Below are 27408 nucleotides of genomic sequence, written 5' to 3'. Positions count from 1 at the left end.
ATAACATCAAACTCTCCATGATTCAATATGAATCGCTTTGAATAATGAGTGAATCATTAATACAATAAAGACCAGTATATGGCAATCCTTATATCTATCAAAACAGTTTGAAGGATGTCTGATAACTTCATTTCTTGATTAAAATTATTGCTTTTAAGTAATACTTTTTGTTTTATATTAATTATGAATTCTGCTCTCATTTCTTATTACAACAATAATATGAATTTGTGATGTTTTTTGAAAAGATAACCTCGACATCAGGTAATTTAAGTATGTTAAGGAATGTCAACAAACACTGAGAGATATCTCTTTCGATTATTAGGTTTCTGAAATGGTGTCATAGTAACTTGAAACTATGTAATGAAAATTTGGAGTTATCTCGAAAATATTCTCGAAATACATCGAGGCGTTACTACTGAGAAAACCATAACATATATAGGGTGGATCACGACTAACGGGACGGAGGTTTATAGTGAAACGGCCAAACCATACGAAATTTTGATATAAGACGGGGTGGAGTAAACACTTAAGATCGTACAGACTGAAACAACCAGAAAAATCTCATTCTGCTAAACATCTACTCGACACAAATCATCCACTAAACCTTATACAGAACTAGAAGTACTACATACATACATAAGAAACAGGAATTAGATTAGAAGACACTTTAGATATGGAACCCACAATACGAAGTCATCAACGAACATATCAATCTGTAAAATTGCTTTCTCAAGTCGTAATTGTAAAGATCAGCAGATGATAGTTTTTCTGCTTTCCTATATCATTGCATTGTGATTTAATTCAAGAAGAAAATACGTAATTTGAAATTGACAGAGTTTGACATGTAGATATAACAAATTATATTTTGAATGATATTTATTCGTCGTCTACATCGTAATTATACTAGTTGTCACACAAAAAAGGAGATAACTGGATTGAATTTATTAGATGATAGATTGATATATGGATGGTAAAGGAAATTCAACAAAGATTCCTAAACACAAACACAATGATTTTTCATTTATTTTGTATAATAAAACATAAACAAATTATTTTTTTCAGAAAAATAAACAGAAAATTTCTTTCAAATATAATTAAAAAAAACTTCTTTTGCTCTTCGATTCGAACTAAAAAATATCCATCGTGATGGGAAAATTATTTCTCGCATTCACTTCATCTGTTTATATTCATTGCAAATATAAACTTTGTTTAATAAAACATGACCAAATTATTTTTTCAGAAAAATAAACAAAAAATTTCTTTCAAATATAATCAAAAAAAACTTCTTTTGCTCTTTGATTCAAACTAAAAAATATCCATCGTGATGGGAAAATAATTTCTCGCATTCACTTTACCTGTTTATATTTATTGCAAATATAAACTTTAATTACTGGCCATGGTTTATTATGGAACAGGTTTGGGAAAATGCATTTCTGAACTTTTATTTATTAAAAAGGAGATTACAAGTGTGGAAATACCGTGAGATTTAAAAACAATGTATTATTAGTTTGACATTACTCGTTAATCATTTAGATTTGTCTGTAAGTCATTTTGCACTTTCCTGGCTAATACCACGCCGAACATTGAATTACATCCACAACGAAGAGCGTGATGCCGATCGACCGACAATCGAGACAGACATCTCAATGTTTCGCAATTGCAAGGAGAGAGGTATAGCCACCGACTAGTTTCGATCTTGTTATGATCTTATCAGGATGGCATAATACTCTCTCGTCTGGTACCCCTAAACCAGACTGAAAATTACGATGTTACCCTTTGCTTGGATAAAATTCCGCACGAATGTGTCGGTTTATAAACCTCTCTCCTTGCAATTGCGAAACATTGAGATGTCTGTCTCGACGGTCGGTCGCTCTTCTTTGTGGATGTAATTCAATGTTCGTGTGGTATTAGCCAGGAAAGTAGTGTAGTTGTTTTCCACTTCGAGGAACGGCCAGAGCGTTATTCCGAAAATATTTTTTCGGAATACATTGAGGTGTCACCACCAAAAACTCCCTGACATCTACATGACACCTCTGAGGAAATTTTGAAATGTTTTTCATAATAAAATAATATTTTTTTTTATTATACAATATAATGACGTATGTATTGTATTCACAAGATGTCACCACCAATTAGCTGGAAACTGTTTTCATGCCCTTACGCTTAATTTAACAGGTTGTAACTTTAACATTTTCAGCAAATATCGCACGAAAATTTGCACAAAACAATATATTTTACACGCATTCTCTGTGTTCTTATTAAATATATGGGTGATTCCATTATAACTGTGATATTCAATGTCCTGTATTGTTTTTTTGTACTAGTCATTAATTAATAATCAATTAATAAAAATTTTGTGTTAATTGAATAATTCTTAAGATATTTAAACATTATTTTTATACAATATAACTTGCCACTTAAAGAAAACTTATACTACATCACTTGAATGTCAGTACCGTGTCATGTCCATTCCTAGAATTTACCGATAAATTATTAATTTTTTTTGTCGTAACAAATGATTTAAACTAATTACCTTATAAATTCTAATGTTTATGATCAAACTGAGGAAAATTGATGCACTTGTTGTTTAATATCTTAAGTTACCATGTCAGTACCGTGTCATGTCCATTCCTAGAATTTACCGATAAATTATTAATTTTTTTTGTCGTAACAAATGATTTAAACTAATTACCTTATAAATTCTAATGTTTATGATCAAACTGAGGAAAATTGATGCACTTGTTGTTTAATATCTTAAGTTACCATGTCAGTACCGTGGATAAATGAGTCAGTACCGTGGAACTCAAAATCCGACATTTGTGTCTTGCTCGTGATACTTTGAAGTTGTAGTAAATTCCTCTTAGAGTTTTATTTTTACAGTAAAATAGATGAATAATATGCATAAAAAAGTTAGAAAAGTTAAATTTTAAAATCTTGAAATTTTGAATACAAAAAATCACAGTTAGAACGGAATCACCCATATATTAAATAGAATCTAATAGACATATCAAACATATACACAAAATAAAATCCCAAATTCATATCCATAATTAACTAGATAGAAAAATGTCCGAAGAAATCTATCTATTATTGTAAAAGTCATAGTTATTTGATATCTTTATCATGATAAATAATCTACATAATATTAGGAAATTTTTGAGTACACATACCGTCTTTCTCCTGAGCTAATGCTAGGCTCATAATTAGTTCGTTTCGTTTACGTCTTGACATTTTGACTGCTTGCAACACTATTAAAAACTACGAAAAGATTTTCTGCTTGTCTCCGTGAATGATGTTACGACGCTATGCCAACCCTTTACGAAGCTTATCGAAAAAAGGGCGCCAATTATTATTAACGTAGAGATACTCTAGAGAAGTCGTCCATCCCGTTAAATGTATAAGTATGTAAATATAAATACAGTGAGTATTGCATACACGGGGCGCGAAAAGTTATTAGAAGTTTTATTAAGGTTTTTAGATCTGAGTAATTTTTCATAAATGACTAATTGATAATAAAGAACTGTCACCATATTTATTATACAGAATGGTTGGGTCAGACGTTAAAAGCAAAAAACCTGAGTTGAAGAGCAGCATTATAAAACTACAAGCATAAATTACTAACCCTTGACAGAGTAACAAAAATGATCAGAATAATTTGTAAGAGTATCAATAAAAGTAGAAGAAACAAATGTCAATGAGATATTGTTTACTGGTTTTTCGATCCTAGGTTCAGTTTATGCCAAATTTATCATCAGTTCGTAATCAGTCAATATTAAATTCTGCTTTATTTCCCAATTCTAACCATATGAACTTGATAATGGTTTACACTGGGTATTTCAAAACATATGACCAGTTTTCCGTAAAAATTTCAACGCCATTTATTTTTTGGAATACATAGTTCAAAATTATCTTTCCACAATAATGCTAGGATAAAAGTATGTAAAAAAAGAGAAAAGTTTCAATACATCAGTAACATTATAAGAGGTAGGTATATGAGACTAATGTTTGTTAAAATAGGAACTCCATACTATACAGAGAAAGTTACATTTCATGTTGTACTAGCAAATAGTGAAGATACCAATATGAGAGTCCCAAAGAATCAGTTACAGCTTATTGCAATTACAAAGACACGATAAAATTATTCTGAGGAGAGAACTTCTTGCAAAAAATAGCAGCTGTGTTACTCGGTAACGAGTGGACAATTCATGAAAGTAGATATGCGAACAGTCACAAATTTACATTATTTGTTCTACAACAAATTTTCATTTCCCAGTCAGACTAGGTGGTCTGTAAACGTAGATGGGAGCATTCCAAGTGGATTCGTAATAGGACCCTATTTTCTTGAAAAATCGGCAAATGGATAGAGTTTCAAGTCGTTTACCGCTACTTCTTAAGGCTTATCAATTTCAAAGAAGGAGTTATCCTTTTTCGAAAGTGAAACTCCATTTTTCTTCTTTAAATGGCGTCGAATAGCTTGATGCATTTATATCAGCATATTATGAAAATCAGCTAGACACAACAAGTATCATTAAGGGCCCTAATCAAATGGTTCATAGGTGGAAGTTTCATAAACAACATTTAAATAGTACAAAAACTATACAGTTCAGAGTTTTTAGGTTTCGGTATAAGTTATGGGCCAATTCAATCTAAAAGAAGAGCCACATTGTTCAAATTTGGCAGAATGAAATACAGGATGACTCAAAAATGTGAAACTGTTGTAGAGAGTTTGTTGTTCTTCTGTACATGTATATACTTTTCAAAACGAGGTTCGAGTTTTATCAAATCTTTAAGTTGGAGTGGGCCTAAAAACCTTTATCTACGACAGAATATTTGGGTTGTGCGTTTCAAAGTACAGAAGGTGGTGACCTGCATACGACTTTCACGAGGAACTAGTGGAATACCGTATATGGAATATGAAAAAATATTTCTTGTTACGATGGCAAATTGCAACAAATTGAAATCTAAGATACAAAATGTCTCATGTGAAAAATTCAACTTTGTTCTAATAAGACGTTATTGAACAATTGTAATCAATTTCAAAACATGCTGAATTTGTATTCAAATACATTCAAAAAAATTGAAAATGAACAGCTGTTCAAAAGGTGAAGATATTGATAGAGTTAAGAATATTTATTTAATCAGATTTTAAAAGCTGAAACAAAATTTTATGGTACAAGAGAATATATTTGTTAACTGTTGAATACCAAAAATCATAAAATCGTTTCTCATCTCTTTGAATAATGAAAATTAGATAAAGTGCTGAAATAAAAGAATAAAACAAAGGAATTCTTCAAGGGATTTAATGAAAAGGAATGTTTCAACAACAGCTAATATTCAGGTCGAGGATCATGCTCGCCAGTGGTATTTTATCCATTTTATCCCAAGCATGCTCTATGGCATTCCCATCTCTTTTGAAATCACTCAATCTGGATGTGGTCTCGCATATCATTCATTATTAAAGAACTACCCATCTTTGTATTAGCATCACGGATTCTTCTTTCATCTTTAAGATCAATAAACCAATGAAAATTCTTCTTCCTACGATTTTTTAAGCATAACGAAGATTTGCAATTGGATAACTATCATCAATATTGTTTGTTTGGGTCCTTTTTCGTCTGTCTGTGTTTAGCCCGCTTGTAATAGCCCGAGGAGACTCTTTAATAGTTATTTTTTTCTTAGTATTATCAAAATCAGCCAAAAAATTTGTTCAGCTATTCAATATTTTTATAAAATAAAAAAATAAAAATAAGCAATTCTGGATGCAGGTTGCTTATCATAGATCACAAAAATGGAATAGAGAAATTTCCAAAAAACAGCACCAAAATAAAACTAACGTTTATTCTGAGACATCGACAACAGAAGGGTTTCTGTGATCTACCATATTGGTGACTCTGAAATAATGTTCAGTTTTTTAGTTTTTTAATCAGCTCTTAAATGTTCGGAGAGTTTTGAATGTTGCTTCGAATAGTCAGTAAAAAATTAGATTTGAATTGGCACCTTTTGCTTATAAGCTTCAATACGGATCTCTGAATATGATCACAATTTTAAACTAAAATGGTTAATTTTTTGGTTCGTCCCAAACATACTTGCGACATGTAGCGATACGTTCGAATAAATAATAATCAAATTATGCTCAAACAACTCATAGAATTGGATATATGTAAATTAAGACCAAGAAAGCAAAATGCATTTAAATCACCATACACTTTGGCGTAACCAATACGTTGATTCTAAATATATTTTTTAAGATGCCACTTCCTCCGTTACAAGTATAACATTCATATACGGCCATCAAATCTGCAGAATGAAAGTTATTTAATAAACTCAAATATATCTATTTCAACGTTGCCAAATTATCAAGCTGCTAACCTGTCCGTTGAATATATTTTGCATTATACAATACAATATACATTGGTGTATATTGAAGGATTCCTGGCTATACCGTAAAAGTACCGACGCCAATTTGACCGCTGGATCTATATATATATATATATATATATATATATATATATATATATATATATGACACTGACAATTTACGTATTCATATCAATCAATAGTTAGCGTGATACACTATATACCAAGTAGTGGAAGTAGAGTGGGGATAGCATCTAAACCTGGATAGATCTACAAATGATCACAGTGGATCGATATGGGGGTGAATTAGATTTATATATAGATATTTTCTGCGCAATCTCCGGCTATGCATGGTTCTTGTATCTTGCTATCATCCAAGTATCGAAAAGACCGTCCCTGAAACTGTTCCTTAGTCGGTTGTAACGCAAAACAGAATCTTTCGTATAACGGTAACCGCCCGCTTGGAACACATAATCTCTATTGCTCAGAATCTTCACCGTACCAAGGACGGTTTATTGATGGGTTTGAACGAACCTATTAATTCATCTACCTTTTCGGGACAAATAGATCAGTGGCTAGGGTTCAAAGATACATTCAAATGACTAGTTCATCTGAACAGGGTGATAACGGATGTATTAAAATACCATTATATACGTTCCATAGAATTTTCAAAAAAAATTATAGTATTGCTTGGCAATCCCTATGTAAGCGACACAATAGTAATAGACTTTTAAAAGACAGTCATACAAAGCTGTAAATTTGGTACCTGCAGGAATAATACTCACAAAATGTATACTACTTTGATACGCTCTATTTGTAGTTGTAGGGTGTCGAATTTATATGATTATAAGAGACTCTTTTATGAAGCCTAGGGGCCATTTAGATGACTTGGATTCACTACTTACCTCCAGAGACAGAACGTTATTGAAGAAACTGTACTCATTTATGAACAAGGCGAAGAAAATCATATCGTTCATTATAAATGAATAATGAATTAAAAAAAGACTTACATGCGTATGTATATTTGAGTCTTTTTATTACAAATTACAGTTCAATCGTTCAGTATCGGCAACTAGTAATTACGGATTCATTAATAATGAGTGAACAGTAAAATATTACAAACTATTGAACTCTGAACAAGTTAAAGGTTGGTCAGTGAACAAGTAAAAATGAAGAAGTATAAGCAAAACGTCAAGTTTCATTTCTAAACCTAAAAAATATTAAACTGTCTTCTTGGAAACATAAATGACAATGACACGAAGGTTATATGAATCAGTTTTCTTATTCATGCATTGGTCATTTTGGGCAATATATTGTTTATAAAAATAGTTGTAGTTTTTTTCAGTTGTCAAAACAATTTTCATTGATTTTTGATTGGTTAGAATTCGAATGACGTTGAATTTTTATAGGTTAGTTAAGGATAAGTTTTATGGAATGATGTTTGATATTGATTGGTGAATTTATGGATAACATTAAATATCAATAGGTTGTCTTTATGAATGTAGTTGAATATTCATTGGCTAGAATTTAAATGACAATAAATTTTATAGGTTAGGTCGTTATAAGTGAAGTTGAAATTTATAGGTTAGGTGAGGTTATTTGGTTGTTAATGGCGTTGAATTTTCATAGATTTTGTTTTTCCAAAATCTAGAAGATATGCATAAATTACACTAAGGTTATTTAAATCTGTTTTCTTATTAATGCATTGATCATTTTGGGCAATATATGTTGCTTCTACAAATAAACTTTTTTTGTAGTTTTTGTCAGTTGTCAAAATTTTGGCAGATTCATATTGTGTCCTTCGTGATAGACATGAGTCGCTAAAGAACATCTATCAGGATATAATCTGCTATCACTCTTGTGAGAAGTTATTCGACTGATCGGTGACCTTTTCGACTGACCACTGTACTTTTTGTCACAATTTAAACAAGGTATTTCATATACTATGTTAGATAATTTATTGATTGGTGTTTTATCTATTACTTTAGTAGAAATAGGAATATTAAGTGGAGTTGAAACTTATAGGTTAAGTGAAGACCCACAAGAGGACACCCCCCCGACACGGTAACTCTGCATTTCATAAGCAAATATGGAGTTATACATCGGGGACAGCTATAGAGAAGGCGAAGGACCACTCGGATTAGATCTTTTCCTACCGGTAGGAGGTAGGAAGAGGTTTACCCGAGGCAGCGAAACACACACACATGAAGACGCCCAGACCAAGAAGCCAAGAGTGTATAGCCAACAGGCTAATCTCTTAACAAAAAGATAAGACATCCCAGAATCTCCCATAGACCTCAGGGGAGAAGAAGGAGTCTACGCGCGAAACTGCGACGCGAAAGAGGATGAGGACCTGTCGAAATGAGAGGGGGTGGTGGAATGTTCTTCTTCGCACCCACTCGTGGATTTATCCGGGGGTGGATGCCTAGAGGGACGGGCAAAATTCAGGGGAATTTTGTGTGTGTGTGTGGTTAAGTGAAGTTAGTTGGTTGTTAATGGTATTGAATTTTTATAGAATTTGTTCTCTGAAAATCAAAAATATATGAATATATCACACTAAGTTTATTTAAATCAGTTTTCTTATTAGTGCTTTGATCTTTTTTTGGCAATATATGTTGTTCTTGAAAATAAACGTCTTTTGTAGTTTTTTTTCAGTTGTCAAAACTTTGGCAGATTCATAATTCATATAGTGTCCTTCTTGATAGACATGAGTCGCTAATGAACATCTATCAGAATATAATCTGCTATCACTCTTGTGAGAAGTTATTCCACTGATCAGTGACCTTTTCGACTGACCAATGTACTTTTTATCACAATTAAAACAAGGTATTTTATATACTATTTTGAGTAATTCATTGATTGGTATTTTATCTTCTATTCTAGTGAAAATAAATTGAATACTAAGGGTTTGACTGTAACTGTTTTTTTACATGGCAAAGTTGTATAAATAGGTGAGCTAGATTTATCGGAATTGACGTTTGAATATGATATTTAGCTGCTAAAAATTTGAAATAACGGTTCAAAGATTTAGATGCTTCCTACTACAATGTCGCAAAAAAGTCATTTTTCCCACCTCTCTGCAGAACAATATCAAGCATATAGAAAAAAAACTCATACGCCAAGAGAGACCAACAATAGTTATCACATCTATGATAGATTAGTAGATAAGCTTTTAAGTAATGAAATGTTTATAATCTAAAAACAGTATTCAAACTTAAAAATAATCTGTCAAAATTTGAAAACCAAATAATCGATACAACATATGAAATCACTTCTGGAAACTCTTCTCTCATAAAAATAAAAATTATCAACAAATCTTTGGAATAATAGATTATATTTTGGACTTTATAATATCTGTTTAACCTTTCAAATTATTCTACATTAAGGATTATGTAGACGATATAATTTCATCCCTTCCGTGTAATGAAATTAATAATTTACTATTTTACTTCAATAGTTTCATTCTCCGTATACAATTCACTACAGGAAAGGAGGATACTGAAAAATCGTTACCTTTTCTTCATACTTAATCCATTAAAAACGAATATAATTACATTTTTGCTGACTGGTATAAGAAACCAATAATTTTTGGAAAATATATCAACAACAAGTCTTTGGAATACCAATGGAGTCTTCAATATCAATATATTGTCATTTGGCCCCTACTAAGAGATTCCTTCCTTCTCCATCTGAATGGCATATATCCTTGCATACAGATCACGATGGAGCTGGGGGAGGAACTATCTCTGCTGTTCCTTGATGTCAAAATAAAAAAATTCTCTCCACACGGTTTCTCCCACTCCGTCTATCGCAAAGTCACTCAGCGCTCAGTCCCATCATCATCCGGCCCAATTCAACTCTTATCATAGATACACTTGTATCACGATACATCTCGTTGACTGACAAATCCAGTCGACCATATGAAATCAATTTTTTGCCACAAACGAACGGAATGGTTACGTCAAACCTCAAATTTTTAGGAGCATCCAGAAATGTCCATCTCTAACACCTCCACCCTCCACCACTGGTATGAACGATCATCTGAAGGTGTCCTTACATCGTTACAGACAAATTTTCAAACGTCACAGTATTCGCAAAATCTTCAAACTCAATCAGAAACTTTAACAGAACCAAAACTGTCGTAACACTTTGCTCCTTCAAGTCATAATTATCAGGGAAGCTATCGAAATAGAGGCACGTCCAAATTCTGTGAACACAAGGGACGATAGCCAGAGATTACTGTCAACTTGAAACTTCTCCATTCACTTATATCCAATACTATTCAATACTGTCAATAATAAACTCCCACGCGCACCAAAAACCCAAAACCCGCCAATAGGTCCCATATAATTGCAATGTCCAGACGATAGCCCACCATTTAACTTAAGACCAGCAGTGTTAGAGTCAACAGTGTTCTCGATAGTAAGTATATCATTTTTATCTCCTATTTCAATAAACCTAAAATTAAAATTTTTTTAGAACTATTTTGCTGCAATGAGTTACTAGAATTACGTAAATACATAGTTTTATTACGTTAGTTTTAATAGTAATACAAAAATAAATCAAAGTTCTAGAAATATAGATTTTGTTGTCCAATATAATGTTCTCCGCTTTCCCAAGATGTAGAGCTCGATTGAACAAAACACTAAGTTGCGTAATATCTTTTATATCTCGAAGTCATCCGAAATAATCCCATTTAACGAACCTTGAATGAATTGTTTCCATCAGGTTTATGAAATAGATTGGCAAAAACTTAGTTGGAACTAAAGGAACAGTTGAGGTAACCATTACGTAACATAAGGGTTTATTTTGTTTAATCTGAACATTGAAAAGTTCATGCACAGTAAACTAGAATTATGATTAATAGAACGCCTAAACGCCAAAAGTATTTTTGATTTAAAAACGTAATGGATTGTTTGCATTGAGTAATAGATCATATTTCAAGTTTCCAATGTATAATATATGACTGGATATAGTGTGTCAGACATTCATTCATCATTTGGTATATAAGTTGCTCAATCGTTATCTATCCATTTATTCACATTCATCAGTGGGAATAAGTAGGATAAGGATCAGTTGATACAAAAACGGTTATATTCAGATTATAAACACCCCAATGTTGAATACATACTAATTCTTAAGCTTGGAATGCGTACTAAAAAGAAGTTTTTAATCACAAAATCCTATAGTAATTACATCATTATATACAGGGTGTTTCAAAAGCTTATACACATTTTTTAACGATTTTGCTGAAACTACTGACATAAACATTCTATAAATTTCATATCTGACTCTCATAAAGAGTGTCAGCTAGAGGGTTTGTACCAAGTAGTATTGAATAAGTTAAAGCTAGATTTATCAATATCTCAACTAAACTGGAACCTATTCATGAGATTTTTCAGCTTCCAAAACATTTTCGTAATAAAATTTCATTATCAATAGTTTCGGCAACATCGTGAAACATGTGTATATATTGTTTTTTTCAACGGCCTTTAAATACGGATGGCATTACAGAACTCAGTACATCGCAATTATTTTTCAGTATATTACTTATCCTGAAGATAAATAAAATCTGTATATAATTAATATATTTATTTTTGATGCATCTAAATGTTCTTAATTTTTGGTCTCTTCTGTCTTAAAATTAGTTTTTTTCAATATTTTTGGTGAAAAGATAAAGTTTGGCGTTTCGACTTTTCTTCAAGTCTTTATCAAAATATTAAATTTTATCTTTCCACCATTATTGAAAAAAAAACCTAATTTTAAAATAGATGAGACTTAGAATCAAGAACATTTAGATGCATTAATATGTCAAAAGGTCTAAGAAATGAGAAATTGAAGAAATTTTTCAACCAAATAGTAGAGCTGGCTGACATTATTGAGAAGGAGGCCAAGACTAGCAGTATTTTCAGCTGATGAATAAAAGTCGATAATATATTATTTTTTTGAATAAAATTTGATTTCTAGTTCAAACTAGAGATATAGTAGGATACTACTAATGTTATATTATAATTTAAAAAGTTTTATTTTTATTTTTGGTTGATATTGAGTTTGGAACATTTTCTCTCTGCTTAGAAAGATGTTTTTGTAAGGTAGAGGAATTATCACATCACGATTCGCATATATTGATGAAGGGATGTATTTTGAAATAGGATTGTTAAGCAAAGAACAGAAGCCTGTGGGATCTCATTCTCGCATTAGGGGAGCAGAACAGGAGGGAAAGAACAGAGAAGAAGGGCTACTAACATCGAAGTATCGAAGAGGTAGCAGTTAGTACATTCACAAAAAGTAAATCGAGTAGTGTACATGACGAAATCGATTTTCTAAGCAACATAAATTTGTTCAGAAAACAATTATTCTACATCTGCATTTTGGGAAGACGTAATGAAACAATGGTTACGTTTGAAAAATATCACATTTTCCTATGTCCTAGACAAAACATTGGAGTCGAAATAGTTTTACATAGTCACTATATCACCACGATTTATCACATAAATTCAGAATAATGGAGTGTATCCCACAAATTATTAACTTGAACCTATGCTTAAGTAAATCGAGTATCGAGATGTTATTTTTATTGTTGATGAACGTAAATTCAGAGATACTGAAAGACCGAAACAAAATACTAACAAAAGTTTTGACAATTTTGTGAGTAAGACGTCTCAAAAGGAAATGGCCACTCTGTATATTGGAAATATTGCTCCAAGCTAATTTGTTCGTGAAAATGACATACAGCAAGAACATCATGAAACGTGTCCATGGTTTCCACATGTAAATACAACAGTCAGCTCTATTTATAAATTTCACAGCTATGAAAATATAAGACAAATCTTAGCCTTTGAAGTTGTGGAATCAAAATGTATATTTAGAAATATTTTTTCAATTATACATTCGAACATTATGAATTTTTGACGGATGATTGCGTATGTCTATGAAGTGTGTTTGACGGATTAAATAATTCCACACTACTTTCTAAAGGTCAAGGGCGGCTCATTCCCAATGGTTAACAATCCGTAACTTTAAAGTGACAACCTGTACAATCTAATGATACTGAAAATGAATTTTTCAATCGTTTATTTAACAAATATTACCCTTTGTTGATTTATGGCTTAGAAGATATGTAAATGTTTAGATCGTTGTACATATCAAGGCAACCCTTCGCCATATATAGAGTCATTCTGAAGAAAAATTATCACAAATTGTAATTATTTATTGAAAATACTTGCAGGAGGGTATCAAAACATAATCATACATTTATAATTGAACTGCATATTGTAGAACATCGAGTTACCTACATTAGGAAAAAACTATTCGGAGTAGGCACCTTGCACTATAAACTTCCGGAGTCTACAGAGGATATTTCTTTGAACTTGGAAGAGCACTGCAAAATTATTCCTTATAACGGCACAATAGAAGTTTATTCTATTGATCATTTTGTTCCTTGTGTTTACTGGTTTTCCGTTCACCAAGCTTTCAAGATATCTCAATTGTATTCAATTCAGGTGATGCCAGTCGCTAGTATGTCGTAGATATGTTCACTTATTTATTGATTAGTTATCTAAGAAATGTTTGATTGTAATACCTCCCGTAAGTATTTTCAATAGATGATAACAATTTATGTTAACTTTCTTCAGAGTGACTCTTTATGGCGAACGGTTTCTTTGGAATTTACAATGAACAAAATATCTACATATCTCCTAAACGATCGAGTTGAGCAGAGAGTACCATTTTGTTGAATATTTGTCCCTGTAAAAGTTCCGGATTGTTCACCATTGGCCATAAGCCACCCTTGACCTTCAGATAGTGGTGTAGAATAATTTATTTTGTAAAACATGCAACAGGGACACACATGATCATCCATTAAAAATTCATGATGTTCGAATGTATGATTTAGAAAATATACTTAAATATAAGTTCTGATTGTGCAACTTGAAAGGTCTATACTTATCCCGAATTATTTGGATCAAGTTCTGGATTTCCCTGTAAAGTTGTTTCTTCATATAGTATCAAACAGGGAAAGAAAAAATGGGATTACCATTAGTTAAATAAATTAGTTGTGCATAATTTATTCGAAAAAGGAAAATAAAACCAAACCGATAAAATTCATCCTTCAAATTTAGATGGAAAAGTACGTATATGTAAGTATATGATATTATGATTTTGAATAATAATAGAAAAATCAATGATTGAATTACCTGTTTAATTTCCAGGTAATGAACAAGAGAGGAGTTGAGCAAGCCGGTAAGAATGCGACCCACACAAATATGATGTATACTACGTCGAAATATCCCATATTTTCATAAGTCTCAACTATCGCTAACCTAGCAATCTTCATAACCATCAAAGGACAAAGAGAAATTCCGTAAAGCACTACGATGGTAACCAGAAATTTCTGAGTTCTTCTCTCTTTGATTACGTTTAGATCTGGCTCTCGGAATTCATAAAGTGTTCTAGCTGTGTCGAAATCTCGGAAGCTTCCACGGCTATATTGACTTGATCGATCGTAGTCTGTTCTAATGCTTCTGAAAATGAATATAAAATATAAGTGAAATTAGTTGCTTTATTTCTTATGAATGAATTTAAACACTCGGTGGAGGAATCTTATCTACAAAACTCTTTTGTAGGAATTCCTTCTTATCAAACACATTTGTAAAGTTTGTTTGCAAACATTTTATTTCGGGTTTCTTCCAAATTTACATGCATATAATATCGTAGGGAATATATAAAATCGCTAAAATTTTTATTTATTGTTTTAGGATCAATTAAAGGAAACAAATTGTTCTATTATTTATTCATTATATCATTAAATTCATAAACACTGTCTCCTATGTTCTTAATCCATTTAAACACTTAACCCTACACTTAACTAACTTATAATAATCAACTTATCACTAACATATAACTAATTAATATAATTTATTTAAATTCTTGAGTAACTTTTGTATCTCGTTCCGTTCACTATGGCTATTTATTGTAAACTGAACTAATTGCGCTAAACAAACTCATTTATTTACCCGAAAAGACATTCTCGAATGGTTAGAAAATTAAAGCAAAAAAAACAAATAAAAACCTTCCTAGAAATAAGTTCAGAAGAAATAATGTGAACAAATCTCTTGCTATCATAAGAACTTACATAAAAAACATCCATTATAAGCCAACAGGGCCAGCTATATTAGAGTTTGTAACATTACGCCTTCCTTAGATGGAAGTTCCTCCTGGAACTCATGGATAGCAGAGATTGGATATTTAAATCTGAAATTGGACCCATTCCTGGACTTATCGGTCATATGAAAATAATAGAGCATCATCTTCATCATATATAAACACCGATATCCTGCAATATCACCTCTACTTTGTTCCTGACCGTTAGCCAATCCAACTGGTTACTCGCTATCTTGGTCATGGCCAGTTTATTCACGTTGGCGTCTAACACATGGTCGCGGAGGCTTTGTAGCGTTTCCTACATATCGCGTTTGGTGAATTAATCTTGAAATTTATTTTTGTTTATCTCGAATCATGTTTGATTCTCAGCGTCCTACCGGGTGCTGGGATCTGCTTTTCAAGTTTCTCTAATTGATCAAACTTCTTCCGAGAGACGGTTACTAGACCTCGTTGTTGTTCTTTATTGACCTCATATCTAGCTTCACTGATAACTCCATACGCACATATAAATACTTGGAAGGGAGGGTCCAGCTCTTCTCACAATTGGTTCATCCGTTATTAGGTAATGATCATCTTTCAAATAGCACTAGTCTATTTTGGTAGACTACTATCCCCGCAGAGGGGATATTGCTTAAGCGATAGACGACATCATCGATCCTTTTCTCGATTAAGTATGGACTTTCCTATACTTTTTGTAGTTTTGGAGATTTTCTTGTGAGGTTGTGCAGCCATACTTTATCCCACTCTTTAAAACCACCGTCAGTGGCTTCTGTGTTGTATCGATTTTTAATTATGTCGCTGGCAACTTTAAGATTTCAACGAACCAATTCGTGTATGTCGTCCATTCTCCTCCACAATTGCATCACATAATCTTCTCCCGCTAGGTCTGTGGCCTCTTGATTCGGGATCGCATTAATTTCCACTTTATGAAATAGTCCATCACGACTAGGATGTAGGATGTACTTTCTGTCGTCGGAAATGGACCAGCGATGTCTGAAGTAATCCTTTCGAAAGGACTTTAAGCATTATACTGTTTCATGAGTGCTTTGGGATATGGTCCATTACTCGTAGCACAAGTCGTACATTTCTTACACGAGTCCTTCACATCATCGGAGCTGTTAATCCAACAAAACCTTTCACCGACTCACTAAAGGGTTCTCTTCACACTCAGATGACCTTCCGATGGACTGACGTGTAGCTTCTTCAATACTTAGGCTACTCTCGTTCCTGGAATTACAAGCGGTCTCCTCTTCTCGGAACCATCATTGCTATCAAGTATTCTTTTAAAAAGATAGTACCACTGAGTCAAATATGCCTTTAGTGTCGAATGACGTTGAGTTTTTATAGGTTAGATAGTTGAAGTGAATGATGTTGATTGGTAAATTTATGGATAACATTAAATTCCAATAGGTTAGGTCCTTATGAATTTAGTTTAATATTAATTGGCGAGAATTTAAATGACATTAAATTTTATAGGTTAGTTCGTTATAAGTGAAGTTGAAATTTATAGGTTAGGTGAGGTTATTTGGTTGTTAATGGCGTTGAATTTTCATAGATTTTGTTTTTCCGAAATCTAGAAGATATGCATAAATTACACTAAGGTTATTTAAATCTGTTTTCTTATTAATGCATTGATCATTTTGGGCAATATATGTTGCTTCTACAAATAAACTTTTTTTGTAGTTTTTGTCAGTTGTCAAAATTTTGGCAGATTCATATTGTGTCCTTCGTGATAGACATGAGTCGCTAAAGAACATCTATCAGGATATAATCTGCTATCACTCTTGTGAGAAGTTATTCGACTGATCGGTGACCTTTTCGACTGACCACTGTACTTTTTGTCACAATTTAAACAAGGTATTTCATATACTATGTTAGATAATTTATTGATTGGTGTTTTATCTTTTACTTTAGTAGAAATAGGAATATTAAGTGTTTGACTGCATGTTATTTTGATATTGTGTTGTTCAAAGATTCCAGAAAGTTTAGAAGTAACTGGTTTTATATATGGTAAAGGTGAATAAATATATGGAATAGAAATGTGAGAAATGACGTTTGAAAATGATGATTCAATGTTTTCATTTTATTTTAATGTTTTTTTTTATTAAAAATTGGATTAGAAATTTTTAGAACTCATTGGTTTCCTATACCAGTCAATTTAAATTTTCTTATCTTCGTCATAAAATAATTAGAAAATGGTGAACTTTAGGCACACGATGCCCCACATAAAATTATATCGAAATTTTGCGTAATTTCAAAAAAGTTCATAGAAACTATAATAAACACTGAAATTATTTTAGCTCAGAAAAACCACGCCAGCAAATTTTAGGAACACTAGTCGCAGTACTTTCCCATATGCATATCGATTCAGCTGGTCGTGAAGGACCGTGTATATAGAGATCGAAACTATTGCAGTAAAATAATAAATTATCAATTTCATTATATGGAAGAGATAAAATTATATCATCTACATACTTTTTGATGAAGAATAATTTTAAGGGTAAAACAGATATTACAAAGTCCAAAATATAATCCATTAAATAATCTGTTGATATAGGGGATATTGAAGACCCCATTGGTGTACAATTATGATAATTTAAACAGAGCAAAAAACAGTTTTTACCAAAAAACAAATCGACAAAGAAACCCAGAAGAAATTAAAAAATTATAACGCTATTTCTGCTAAATTCTACTGTTTACCAAAAATTCATAAGCCTACTCTATAAGGTAGACCTATTGTAGCATCAATTAACACTCCCATAGAAACCCTTACAATTTACTATAGAAAAGAAGAGTACTAAAAAATCGTTACCTTTCTTGATACTGAAATTATAAAAAACGAAGATAATGAAATTTTAATTTCTGATCCAATTTCTCATAAAAAAAAAACATTAAAGCACTTTAAAAACTTTTTTATGAAAACTCATATTCTCTATATCTTTTGGAACGAATTTTGTATAATTAATTTGACATTGATAGGAACATTGAATCATCATTCTCAAACGTCACTTCCAACATTTCCATTCCTTCTATTTATTCACCTTTACCTTATATAAAATCAGCCACTCTTAAACTTTCTGGAATCATTGAACAACACAATATTAAAATAGCATACAGCATATCTTCTTTGAACATATATGTGGATAAATGCATTAGATATGATTGACTGATAACTAACTAAATGCAGAGTATAGAATTGGCCTCCGTGGCATAATCATAATTAGTTATTGAAATGAAAATGAATTAATGGATACAATTCGGAAGTAGAATGAGAGAAAAGATTACTTATGAAGATTTTGTTTGTTCTGTGTAGACTATTTGAATATATTCTCAAAGCCACTTAGAAATCTAAATGTAATTAAACACTCAGTTGATTCTGAAATATGACAATCACTGTCAATTTACCTATGTACTATGGGTTATAGTTTAAAAAGATGAATTGCCTCTGATATTATCGGTATGTATTAAGGTTATAAGATTTTGTCAAAAATTCAGCAAACTAAATAATAAGAGGTTCAATTGAAATAGTTATTGAGGCTACAATTGATGTATTGAGAGGATTCACAATACATAGATTGAAGTTCAACAAAGGAGAAGGCAGCCTAAACAAGAGAAGATAATGACAGGTTTTGCTTTTGAATAAAAATGCCATACTTAATTAAAAAGTGATATAGATATTAATATCTGGATGATATTAGAATGCCCAGCATTCGTTGAAATATGAAAATAATCACGTCTAGATCCATGTATCTTTTACGATAAAAATCCTTCCACCACCAAATTTACAACAAATTTCAGTAGTACTAGGCCGGTTTAACGGAAGCATGACTATTCAATTTTGACTATAAAAGAGTTATTCCAGTTCTGAAAAAACTGTCCTTTCAACATATTTACTTAGACCCGCAATTTCCCAATTTTTACCACATCAAAAAAAAATAGTTTTCTACAGTTTCGCTTACTATCATCACCTCTTCATTTGTCTGAAATCGACAGGCAAGTTATTTGAAGTTAATTTGTTTATTATATAATAACTATTTCCAGCTTTTAACCATAAAATAGTTCATATTATTCCTCATAGCCCATTAAGTTATATATTCACATATAATATATTTTTTAAAAAGATATTTCGCGTAAAATATCCTACATGCGCATTTTTGTTAGATGATCCTTGACTGCCAAAAAACAATTTTTGCTAGCACCGAAAAACCAACACCTTCTCTGGACCACCGTATCCAGCAACAAAACCGAATCGAATGAAGTCGTAGTTTCTTGAACTACAGTGGTCACCGACAAGGATCAAAGAAGATCAAGAGAATGATCCTCACCTCATGGAAGGAAGAAAATCGGTGACCTACCAGTGAAAAAGTGTCAAGATTTTCACCGGCACTAAAAGCAAATTGTACTCAGTGGTCCTAGTTCTGGAAGGGGGCCTTTTAAAAAAAATCCTGGAGAATTATGATGGTTCCGTGAAGAGAAGACAGCTAGTCGTTCCAAAAGCGAGAGTAGCCGAGGTAATGAAGAAGTTACACTTACATCGGGAGGTCATCTAGAAGTGAAGAAAACCCTTCAGCGAGTCTTTGAAAGGTTTTATTGGATTAACAGCTCCAACGATATGAAGGACTGGTATAAGAAATGTACAACTTGCGCTACGAGTAATGGGCCACATAATAAGAGAAAGGCACCTATAAAAAAGTGTAATGCTGTATACTTTTTCGGAAAAATAGCTTTAAATATCGCTTGACCATTTCCAGAGTAGTTGTAAATACTTCCTAATTTTAATGGATTATTTCACAAAATGGGTGGAAATTCATGCGATCCCGACTTAGACGCCACAACTGTTGTGGAAGTATTGGTAAGAGAATTTATCAGCCGATAGTGTGTACCTTTGAAAGTCCACAGCGATGAAGAAACTTCTAGAGCCATGTATTCTAGGAAATCTGTGACAATCAGATGGAATGGTTGAGGGAATGACCAGGACCATTGGCATAGTCTGTCCAAAGTAGTTTCAAGCCACTAGAGAGATTGGGATCAGTATTTATCCCTATTTACAATGGTTTATCGATCCGTTATTAATGAGTCCACTGGTGAAACACCCGCGAAAATCCTGTTTGGACGCGAAATGAGCTTCCCTGTTACCTAGCATTACGTAGCAAGACGTAGAGGGGGAGGATTATGTGATCCAATTAGGGAAAAGATTTAACGACATACACGAATTGGTTCGCTCGAATCTTCAACTTGCTAGCGACAACATTGAAAAATGATACGAGAAGGAAGTATGGCTGCACAACCCAACGAGGAGAATGGGATTTTTTCCAAAATTATAAAAATCATGAAAAGATCCAACTTAATCAAGAAAAGGTTCAATGATGTCATCTATCGCATAAACAAGATCCCCAATGGCAAACCAAAAGTAGTTCACCAAAATAAAGAAAGAACGAGGGTTAGCAACCGTCTTTGGGAGAAGTTTGGTCAATTGGAAAAACTTGAAGAGCAGATGTGTGTGAATCGCTTTAAAGCATCCGCGACTATGTAATGGAAGAAACTGGCTAAGACCAGGAGCAAGTAGCTAGTTGGGTTGGCGAGTCGTCAGGAACATGTTAGAGGTGATATTACGGAATATTGGAGTGCACATTAATTTGTGGCTATTCACCTCATTTTCAGTGCTTCGTGAAGACGGTACCCTGTTCACGAAATGAGTCCTTAGGCCGCCCCTGTCCAGCTACAATGGAATTTCAAAATTCGGCGAATTCGTGCGGCTTCTTTAATCTTTTTTAGAAATGGTTTTGATGAGCTTTTAGAAGGCGGTTTATTGGTTTATTACAGTATTTATTTTGAATCATTTCTAGGAAAGTCCATTTTACTATTTCTTGTGTTTCTTTTTGTTCTAGAACTTTGTGGTGTATGAATAAGTTCATGTAGCGCAGTAAGTTTTGAATAAATAGTCATAGTGGAAAAACGAATTAGTGAATGTAATCGCAACAATTATTCGACTTACATTTATAAATAAATTAATATAAGTTAAGTGCATTGTATAGTGGGTATATAAATTAAGATTATTTCTTCTTCTTCTTCTAAGAAATTAACTCTTAATTATATATTCTTATAGTTAAGAAATATTTTCCGAAGTCAGACGCTGTATGAAATTCCAATTAAAAACTGAATGTCAGCGATTATCAACCCATAATTGTGTTTCCATAATACTTTCCATATGAAATATAATGCAGAGTGGACGTATGCCATTTGTCTGGTTTCTTTTCCCAGTATATAAAATGAATGAGATGACGAGTTGATCATTTGATTACATTTTAATTAGAAAAATGTTGTGTTCATCTGTATTAATAAAGAGCTCAAAAGAAGGAAGTTTTGTTCAATGTATTTGTTTATTCACTTAATAAACTAGAAGATCTAAGCTCCTCATTTAATTTGCCTACATAATCCCTATTTAATGCTGAAGCATCTCTGCTCCTTTACAATAGGAGGTCTTTGTGGTTTCGTGTATTAGATATCACTGATAAACAACTTTGTTGAGTATAGTATAATGGCTTAAGAATTTATGTAAATTCGTTATATATACCTGAATCTAGAACATTGTAACTTGTACCAATGTGACTGAACATAAAAACTAAGTATTATACAAAAGAAGCATGGTCTGGAAGATATCTTAATTATAACTCACGCCATCCCAAATCACAGAAAAACGGCGTCGTTAATCCTATAACAGATATAGCATTAAAATTAACTTCTCCAGGATATCACCGTGGAGTAATAAAAAACTTAAAAATACTTTGAAGAATAATCAAGATTCAGAAAATCAAATTAATAGAATCATCCGACGACGTACAAATAAATTACACAATAAGAAAAATATAAATCCAACCTCAAAAATAAATTCAAGTAAAGAAAAAGATACATATACAGCACTTCCCTATACATACATCAGAAAAATTGAAATACATTTTATCGATACATTATAAGTGATAGATCATTATAAGTGATAGATCACAACACATTATCACCACTATTCACTACACTAAAAAACAAGAGTAAAGACACTAAGAAATCAAATATTATATATTCCATACCATGTCTGAATTTTCCTAAAAATTATATAGGAATGACTACACAATATTTGGAGAACAGAATAAATGGTCACAAATACACCAAAAATGCATCAACTGCTCTACATGAAAAAAATGTACATCATGAATTTGATTTTAAGAAACAAAAATCTTAGCTCAAGACATGTACTACCATACTATTAATCAAAGAAATGATACACATAAAACAGGATAAATGTTCTGTGAATGATAGACAAGATATAAAAAACCTCAGCCAAATTTACCATAATTTGATCAATTAGTTTATTTCAATCTACCTGGTATAATATCGTTTTATTGAAATTTCGCGGTAAATAGACTGATTCTAATACTATGTTTTTAAGATATCTACTAATATGTTTCTATCTATTCTACATATATTTTAATCATCATATATTAATTATTCTTTAGAAAATGAAAAATAAAATAAAATAAGTTCATTACTAAAACGATATGAAAGATTACTACAAAGAAAAAATTAGAATGTCATATTCAGGACTAAATTTCATGAACATGAAATCGCGTTAATCCACATTGACAGTATTTTACACCTTGTAGGTCAGATGTTGAACTTTCAAATTACAGACTCTCTTGGTGTTTTCAATTGAAGCCATTTCAGACTGTTGATATTGTATTATTGATATTAGGTCGATATGAATGTAACTGAATATTTATCAGTTCAATTGTAAATAACATTAAATTTTACAGGTTAGGTCGTTAAATTTTACATGTTAGGTCCTTATAAGTTCATATTTTGGAAAATACTGCAATAAGTCAAAACGTTAAGTTATATCTTTCTTTTAAAAAACTAAATTTCAAACAGAAGAGACCTAAAACAAATATATATATATATATATATATATATATATATATATATATATATATATATATATATTAGGGTGTTTAAAAAAAACTCGATATTTTTTTTCTTGCTCTCCACCCAAAAATATCGTAGAATATGTCTGAAGAAATATCCTGTCCCTAGCTGAGATCATAATTTCAATTTTAAATTGATTTTTTCACCTTATTAATTCTTGCAACCCAGGAAGAAATTTTTTTTTCCAAAAACCAATGACTATACTTTGAAAGTGATTAAGTTTGGAACAAAAAATTTCATTGAGTACATATATCCATTATTTGATTTTTCGTTTTTTGCTTTTTCAGCTAAACTATTGAAGTTAGATAAAACAGTTGAAGAGCAATTTTGTAGTCCATCTGACAGACTACAAAAAAGTTTTAAATGAATTTTTCGTATCGTCAATATTTAAAAAGTTACACGCTTGTAAAATCATTACTTTTATATTATTAAGTATATAAGTATATATGTAAGTATATATATAAATAAATAAATTTCTTCAATTTCTTATTTCCTAGAATTTTAGATTTATGATTATTGAATGCATCTGAATGTTCTTGATTTTAGATCTTCTCTGTTGCAAAATTAGCTTTTTTTTTGAAAACAAGATAAAATTTGACGTTTCAACTTTTCTTTAACTCTTAATAATTTATTTTAAAACAGAATAGACTTCAAATCAAGAAAATTTAGATGCGATTATATATATATATATATATATATATATATATATATATATATATATATATATATATATATATATATATATATTGTTATGGTATTATAGTGTGTAATGTTTATTTTTATAAATTTTATTTTAAATAAAATCAGATTTTAATTTGGGCGCCATTAATAATTATTTGAATTTCTTTATTTTATTGTGTTATTATTATTTTTTTTATTCTCAGGGTATTATATTGTGAAGTCAAATTAAAAAAATTTTATTGCGATAAATTGTTATGGTTATAAGGTCAGATTATAATAGTTTTAAGACCGGGTCTGTTCTTTATAATGAATAAAATATTCAAAATATACAATTTCTTAACTAGCTATTACAATTATTTTATTTTACAAACATTCATTCATTCATTCATACTCATAATTACACTCATAAAACTAAATTATATGGAAATGTGAACTCAAATATTATATACTAAAAGAAATACTTAAACTTAATAGAACAGTACTTTAAGTGTTTGTTATGTTGTATTTTTAATTTTTTAATTGGAAATTGTTACGGCCTTGCAGAATAAACAGATACTCCGCTGTAGTTCCACTCCTGTTCTTTTCCTTTTCACAACTTCTTTATCTTGGAAATTGTCCCTTTGTGAGTATTCTCACTTATTTCACTTTATTTAATTGTTTTCACTAATTTCTTATTACTACACTTATACAATTATTAATTATCAATCCTTTGAATGTTTTATGCCTTTTTTATTAAGATTTTAATTTTTTTTAAATTTCAATTAAAATTATTTTACTCTTTTTTCTCTTGCCAAAAAAAAATTTTTCTCGTTGTTGATTCTCTTCTTCATTGTTTTTTTTTTTAAACAAACTTTTTTTTTTCTTTTAACCAATGATATTTATTTTAAAAGTTAGTTACTAAATTGTCATTTCTAAATTTTTAAATTATTGTGACTTTATTCAAATAATATTATTCTATAATTTCTTTGTTGTATTTATTTCATTCCTATGTTATTAATTTTATCATTGCAGTTGTCAAAATTTTTATATTTTATCATTTATAACCTTAAAATTTATGTTGGTATGTCACACAAATTTTTGAAGTTGGTGCTCCTGTTTTTATCTGTCAATTTATGGATTAAATTCTTTGATTATACAGGATTTGTCAAAATTAAATAATAATTTAGAATATAGTGTTGGCCAAAACTTAATATAAAGAATGTTATTTATTTTATTGTGATAAACTGCTCTAAGTAACCGAATAACAGAACTGAACTTATTGCTTTATTTATATCTTATTATTCAATAATTTATTTTGGATATATTCATACCATAACAATATATATATATATATATATATATATATATATATATATATATATATATATATATATATATATATATATATATATATATATATATATATATATATATATAAACTTTTAATAATATGATATTACCACCAAATTAAGTAAGGATTGGATGTGATATTCCTATTGAGTAATGTACCCTTATATATATATATATGCCTTACAGCTCTACAACATAAATGGAGCGATAAAAGTAGAAATTGCAAACAATACATATTTCTTTTATAATAATAAAAATTACCAATAAATTTTTGGAACACCAATGGGGTCTTCAATATCACCTATATTAGCACTATGTAATAGATTATACCTTGGACTTGTAATAACTGTTTTAGCATTCAAATTATTCTTCATTAAAAGTATGCAGAAGTGTATCGATCTTAATGGAGGATATTATGAAAAACAATGAAGCCGTATTCAATTATAAATATTTGTTTCTATTTGTCTATCTCAAAAGTTGAGTAGCAGCCTTCGTGTACCTGTGTTACGTGTCAATTTGAATTATTTTTTTTACCCTTCTTCCTTGAAAAGTTTGTAGACGCTAAAATTTTATCCCTTCCTTATAAATTAATGGAATATTCAATATTTTACTTCAATAGTTTTGATCCCTATATATAATTTATTATAGAAAAAGAGAATATTGGAAAATCGTTACCTTTTCTAAAAACTAAATTTGAAAGAAACGAAGATAATAAAATTTTAATTGACTGATATAGAAAACCAATAAGTTCTGGGAGATATATCAATTGATTTTCATATCACCCAGTAACACTAAAATTAATTCAATCAAACAGATGAAAAATAGAGTCCTCAAAATTTTTAATCCAATTTTTCTCAAAGAAAGAAGAAAATACTTTACAAAGTTTTTTACGGAAACTCATATCCACCATATCTTTAGAAAAGAATTTTGTATAATTTATTGATGACATTTACACGAACAATAAATCATCACGATTTTAAAATAGTTCAACACTTAATATTCAATCTATTTTCACTAAAATAAAAGCTAATACACCAATCAATCAGTTACTCAACATAGTATATGAAATACCTTGTTTAAATTGTCACAAAAAGTACATTGGTCAGTCAAAAAGGTCTCTGATCAGTCGGATAACTTCTCACAAGAGTGATAGCAGATGTATCCTGATAGTTGTTTATTAACGACTCATGTCTATCATGAAGAACACAATATGAATTATGAATCTGCCAAAGTTTTGACAACTGAAAAATCTATAAAAAACGTATATTGTCCAAAATGATCAATGCATTAATGAGAAAACTGATTTAAATAATCTTAGTGTAATTTATGCAAAACTTTAAGGTTTTGGAATGACAAATTCTATAAAAATTCAACGCCATTTACAACCAACCAACTTCACCTAACCTATAAATTTCAACTTCACTTATAACGACCCAACCTATAAAATTTATTGTCCTTTATATTCTAGTCAATGAATATTCAATTAGATTTATAACGACCTAACCTACTGAAATTTAATGTTATCCATAAATTTATCAATCAATATTAAACATCTTCCACTAAAACTTATCCCTATCTTACCTATAAGAATTCAATGTCATTCATAATCTAACCAATTAAAAATTAATGAAAATTCCTATGGTAACCAGAATCAATATTTCAATTGATCAATATTTCTATCAATGTCAATTTGAATATTGAATAAGTATCCGAAAGCTCGGTCGACAGCACGATTGACAGCTCGGAATATATATATATATATATATATATATATATATATATATATATATATATATTCGACTAATTTCAAGTCTTTATCAAAATATGATATTGACACTGACAATTTGCGTATTTATAATGATATAGATCACCTATCAAAATAGGAATAAAATCAAAATAGAGCTT

The 27408-nt window shown here is 30.7% G+C and overlaps 1 protein-coding gene across 1 annotated transcript in view; it reads right to left on the bottom strand.

Moving 5' to 3' along the window:
* Window positions 1-27408, bottom strand: part of LOC130901654 (prolactin-releasing peptide receptor) — a 404435-nt gene that overhangs the window by 24082 nt on the left and 352945 nt on the right. The window contains exon 5 of the mRNA XM_057813176.1: window positions 14553-14879. Coding sequence (XP_057669159.1) covers window positions 14553-14879 — 327 coding nt within the window. The remainder of the gene's footprint in view (window positions 1-14552; window positions 14880-27408) is intronic.

The sequence above is a fragment of the Diorhabda carinulata genome, chromosome X (assembly GCF_026250575.1).
Source record: "Diorhabda carinulata isolate Delta chromosome X, icDioCari1.1, whole genome shotgun sequence".
Taxonomy (NCBI): Eukaryota; Metazoa; Arthropoda; class Insecta; order Coleoptera; family Chrysomelidae; genus Diorhabda; species Diorhabda carinulata.
The sequence above is the reverse complement of the archived record's forward strand: the minus strand, read 5'-3'. Positions and strand labels throughout refer to the sequence as shown.